Source organism: Leptopilina heterotoma, unplaced genomic scaffold (assembly GCF_015476425.1).
Source record: "Leptopilina heterotoma isolate Lh14 unplaced genomic scaffold, ASM1547642v1 Lhet_134, whole genome shotgun sequence".
In the NCBI taxonomy this organism is placed as follows: Eukaryota; Metazoa; Arthropoda; class Insecta; order Hymenoptera; family Figitidae; genus Leptopilina; species Leptopilina heterotoma.
This window is the reverse complement of record NW_025110853.1, coordinates 3,067,845-3,073,097: the sequence shown is the minus strand read 5'-3', so window position 1 is coordinate 3,073,097 and position 5,253 is coordinate 3,067,845. Positions and strand designations below refer to the sequence as shown.

At 24.8% G+C, this 5,253-nt stretch overlaps 1 protein-coding gene across 1 annotated transcript; it reads right to left on the bottom strand.

The window, feature by feature from the left end:
* Positions 1 to 904: 904 nt before the first annotated feature.
* On the bottom strand, positions 905 to 5,172 carry LOC122497593 (cytochrome P450 6k1-like). The gene is made up of 5 exons (XM_043604816.1): positions 4,043 to 5,172; positions 3,744 to 3,968; positions 3,367 to 3,644; positions 2,301 to 2,484; positions 905 to 2,156 (listed from the first exon to the last, which is right to left on the bottom strand). The coding sequence occupies exons 1-5, from the start codon at positions 4,674 to 4,676 to the stop codon at positions 1,993 to 1,995; spliced, it is 1,485 nt and encodes a 494-aa protein (XP_043460751.1). The 5' UTR covers positions 4,677 to 5,172; the 3' UTR covers positions 905 to 1,992.
* Positions 5,173 to 5,253: the final 81 nt, after the last annotated feature.

The window sequence follows — 5,253 nt, the reverse complement described above, 5'->3', positions numbered from 1 at the left end:
GTACTAAGAATCTGTAAATTAGGAGTTTCTTCAATTTTTATTAACAATTAAATTAAAATATAGTGCCTCGAAAAAGTGAACAATGAGAGCGATGAGACAGACTGATCATTAACTGTCAACTTCACAGCGTGTTTAATATTTCGAATTATTTTTACTAAATATTTCCCACTAATTGAATGTTTTTGTTTATAAGTTCTTTCCAAATAAAGCGAAAAGGACACGAACCATAGAATAGATCGTAGGTATACAGAATATTATTTGTTTGAAATTATATTTTTAACCTTTGTTTACGCGTACTGACTCTGACTCCCAGGGGCGAACTTTGAAATTATGCCTTTACAGTGCAGTCTAATTTTTGGTGCTAACAATTTTTTTCAGTTTTTTAAAATTTTAATGATTTTCAGAGTACAAATTGTTCTTTTATTTATTAATAAGTACTTCGTCATTTTGCTATCTAAAGAACAAAAGTATTTCTAAAATTAAAATTATTTCTTAATTTATTGGACATAATAATAAAATATAAAAATACCTAATGAATTTTCAAAAATTCAAATCGGGCCATTTTAAAATAAAAATTTTTAAGTTGTCGATTTTTATATATTAGATATTATCTTTATTAACAGTTTTTATCTTTTTTACATAAAAGTACAAAAAATAGTTTTAAAATTCACAAACGGAAATTGTAACAGATTAAAAAAAAGCTTGACTCAATAAATTAATTAAAAATTGAAATGAATTAAAGAAATCAAATAATTTAATTTCTTATGAATCTACAATACATGATCCACAAGTTTTAAAGTTCAAATAAACGAAATATTTTTTTAAAAATATTTTTATAAATTCCAGAATGCAAGAAAAATTGATAACTAGAATTTTACATTTAACAACTTTATAATTAAGGGGTTACGCCACCCTGAAATTTTCAAAAAAATTTATTTTTTTTTTTTGCTTAATTTCAAAGTTTATATTCTAACGAATATTTTGAGATGTCGCCGAAGACAATGTCTCACTAATTACAAAAGTTATGGTCATTAGAAGTCAGCGCGGTGGGGACGCGCCGAGAGCTGCTGGAAGCAGCGACTTTCTATTTTCGAATGGTCTAGGGGGCCCTTTCATGATTTAGGAAGGGTCCTTTTCATTGTATCCCTTCCATTCTTAAATAAAAAAAATTATGGCCCAGGAATTGCTGATTAAATAGTAAATTGAAAAATTTTCAAGTTATAATACACTAAAGTTCATTTTTTTCTTCTTTTGCGTTTTTCTCGAAACCACAATTTTCGAGACGGTGTACACGATAACTCAAAAACTATTCAATCGATTGACTTGAAAATTAATATACATCTTCCTAAATAGATTTTCCACAGAGTGACGTGGGATTTTTTTGATTGAATAATTTGAAAATTTTTTATCCAATTTTTTATACGGTAATTTTAGCCAAAAAAAAAATGTCAATTTTTGAAGTGCTTCCATTTGCGTAAAAAATTTTTTTTTTTAAAATGGCTTCGTCACTCTGTTCAAAATTTATCACTTTTTAAGAAAAATATTGTTTTACTTGTTTCTGACAAAAATTGAACTGCCAATCATGTACACCATCAAGGAGTGCTCCGGAAAAATTGATCCACGCCAATAGTTATATCTCCGCCATTTTTAATTAAAAACAATTTTTTTTTAAATATTTATAAAGCTCAATATATGTACTAAAGCATCAATAAATGTAAAGAAGTCCTACCTGAAACAGTTTTATCAAAAAAATTCCTAAAAAACCATCCGATTTTCATGCGTTCAGGGTGGCGTAACCCCTTAATTTGTTTGTTAGTGACTCAAAATTTTTGCAATAAAAATTTAATTTTACGAAGAAATATATAAATTACGTCCAATTAAACGTCATCCAGAACTTTAGAATAAACGAAAATAAAGATTAACAAAAATTATTTGATTTTCAAACAATTGATTGAAAAATTACAATATAATTGTATTTTACAAAAAAATAAATTAATCTTTACGATTTTTAAATTGTACGTGGACACCATCAGCTGCTGTTGTAAATACATTAATTGAACTAAATAAATTATCGTCTTTCGTTTTATGCGAAAGTTTATATTTTTTTAAAATTGTAATAATCGCAACTTTCGTCATAATTTGACCAATTCTCTGACCTGTAAAAAATTTAATTTTAATTCCTAAATATTAACAATAACTATCAATAAAATATTTAGAATTGTATTTTCAAAAAATTTTCAAAATTAATATTTTCCAAGCTTATTTATTATTAACTATTGTATAAAAAAGAAAATAATTACCTATACAAGATCTTGGTCCAAGACCAAAAGCAAGTGAAGAACTGGAAATTTCCTGCATCGCACTTTTTGATCTCAGTGGATTAAATTCATCAGGATTATTAAAATATCTTGGATCACGATTTGTTCCATTTATCGAAACATAAATTGGTGTATTTTTCTCGATTATTAAATCTGTTCCTGGTAACTGCGATAAAAAAAATAAATTATTATTGAAAAACAAAAATTGGTGAAAATTAAAAAAATAAATTAAGAGAATTATAATTTTGAATCTGAAATAATTTAATTTTTGCCTAGAATATTATTAAAAATTTTGAAAATAATTCAATTATTTTTTAAAATTTTATGGCAATTTTGTGAAAATAATTAAATTCTTTTGAGTAATTGAATAAAAATTTTACTGAAAATAATAATTCTTGGACATTTTTCTGACAAATTTAATAAAAAATATAAAATAATTCAAATTTATAAAGAATTTTATTAAAATTTATAAAAAATAAATTAAATTATAATAAATGAATAATAATAAATGAAATGAAATTCTTTCGAGAAATTTTATTAAAATCATATTTAAAGCAATTGAATTCTTGCAAATTTTTCAGACGAATTTTAATAAGAAATTGAAAATAATTCAAATTATAAAGAATTTTATTAAAATTTAATTAAAAATTATTAAAAATAAATTAAATTCTTTTGAGAAATTTTATTACAATTATATTAAAAATAATTGAAATCTCGTCCAAAGAATTTTATTGAAGTTTTAATTTTTAAATAAAATAATGTGCAAAATTATTTAAAAAATAAATTCAATTTCAAATCTTGTGAAGATTCAATTATTTGTTATTCAGAAGTAGAAAGAATTTAAAATTAAATTGAATATTTTCTTTTTTTCAAATGTTGTTCAGAATTTTCTTATGAGTTCTAGAAATTGAATATTTTTCCAGAACTTTTGATCAAATTCCTTGACTTTTCCCTGAACAATTTTACTTTCCCTGAATTCCTTAATTTCCCTGACCTGTGGCAACCACGTAATATTATAAAAAGTAAATATTTATTTCTTTTACGATACTTTATAATTTTTGCTGGCAATTCTGTCAATCATTGGAAGAGGTGGATACAGTCTCAATGTTTCATTGACAACTTGATCCAAAAGTTCCATTTTATTTATAGATTCCAGTGTTAATTCTTCATTATCGAGATGAATTTTAATTTCTTCAAAAAGTTGAGACTGATATTCAGTGTGACGAGACAATTCATAAAGTGAAAATGCAATTGCACTTGATACCGCCTCAAGACCCGCAATATAAAACGATAGAGCTTGACCCAATAAATTATCATCTTCAAATTCTACGAGAAACATTTGAAAAATAAAATCATTTCAATATTAATGTTAATTATTAAATTAATAGCATCGAAAAATTATTAAAAAAATCAAATTGTACTTACTAAAATCAGAAGATTGTTCACCATTCTTCAAGGTCAAAAACGAATCAATTAAGTCACCTCTCTTAGTGCCAAGTTTCTCTCGACTATTCATTGAATTCCAAAATACTTTTCGAAAAAAATCAGCTGGCTCAGTGCAAAATGGTTTTACAAAACCAATCAAATTTGGAATAAAGAAGAAAATTAAGAATACGATTCCTCTTTTAAAACCCGTCAAGATTCTTTGTCCTAAAAATCAAGAAATAAATATTAGAAACTATAATTTCAATTTTAATTATAAAGTCAAAATTCAATAAATTTACCTGCTCTCCAAAATTCATCGTTTTTCTCATCAAATGAATTTGTAGATATTCCAAAAGCAATTGAAGAAATAATATCAGTCGTGTATCTTGAAGAAATTTCCTTCAATTCAAATTCCTTCCAGCCATCATCGTTGATTTTTGTCCTTTCGATAAAATCCACAAGCGGAATGGTACAATTTGTCATCAATGGTACCATTCTCTTTAATTTCAAACCCGACAAACTTGGCGTCATTTTCGATCGTAAATATTTCCATCCTGGTTGATGAATTGACAAAAGATTAATTAAACCCACAGAATCAATTTCATAATCACCGCCGAAACGTCGATTCGAAAAAATATCAAAATCCTTCACCATTATTTGCTTTATTAATTTCAAATCTCGAATCATTAGAATTGGTTTATGAAAAATATAGAATCCCACATATGGCTCTGAATTAACACTCTCGTAAATATCTTGCAACACTTTTCCCGGTGGTTTTTTGAAAGTTAGCGTATCAGTGAAATTTCCAAAAATCAAATTACTACTAACTGGTACTTGAACACCTCTTCTCTGCCAATACGAGAGTTTGTATTTTGAATAGAGATAAAAAATCCCAAACAGTAGAGGAACTATCACAAAACATTGAAATAACATTTTTCTTTTTTAAATAAATAATTACATTTATTTTTAAATATTAAATATAAAATTGAAAAAAATGTTTCATAAAATACTTTATAAATATTTTATAAAATGAATTACAAAAAAGTTACAAATAAAATAATTAGGAATTTATTTGTGTGAATATTTGTTTGTCACAGCACAGTATTGACTTGACTGACGATTTTGTCATATTTCTTAAAAAAATAAATACTATGTAGTCATATCAAGAAGTATTTCAGAACGAATAGAGAAATAAAATTTTAGTATTTACTTAGAAGAATTAACCTTGACTATAAATTACTTATCTTTAACTTAACAGATAAATAAAAAACGTGATACAGTTAAAACTTATCTGTTATTTCCATATCTTTTAAAACATTTCAAAAATATTTGACCTTTAAACCTTTATTTTCTAAATTTGTACTTTTTTGTATCCTTTTCTTTTTTTTTACAAAATTTCAAATTGACTCTGACTTTGAAATTCATTAGTATAATTATTTTTTACTTCCTGTTTCCTTTTCTATTTTTCTTTAGGGAAAATATGAAAAAATAGGTTCTTTTTTTTATGAAT

Coding starts and splice junctions, on each gene's coding strand:
- LOC122497593 (XM_043604816.1), bottom strand. CDS start 4,676: ATGTTATTTCAATGTTTTGTGATAGTTCCTCTACTGTTTGGGATTTTT. Junction 3,645..3,743: donor TGAACAATCTTCTGATTTTA/GTAAGTACAATT, acceptor TGTTTCTCGTAG/AATTTGAAGATGATAATTTA. Junction 2,157..2,300: donor TGGACCAAGATCTTGTATAG/GTAATTATTTTC, acceptor AATTTTTTACAG/GTCAGAGAATTGGTCAAATT.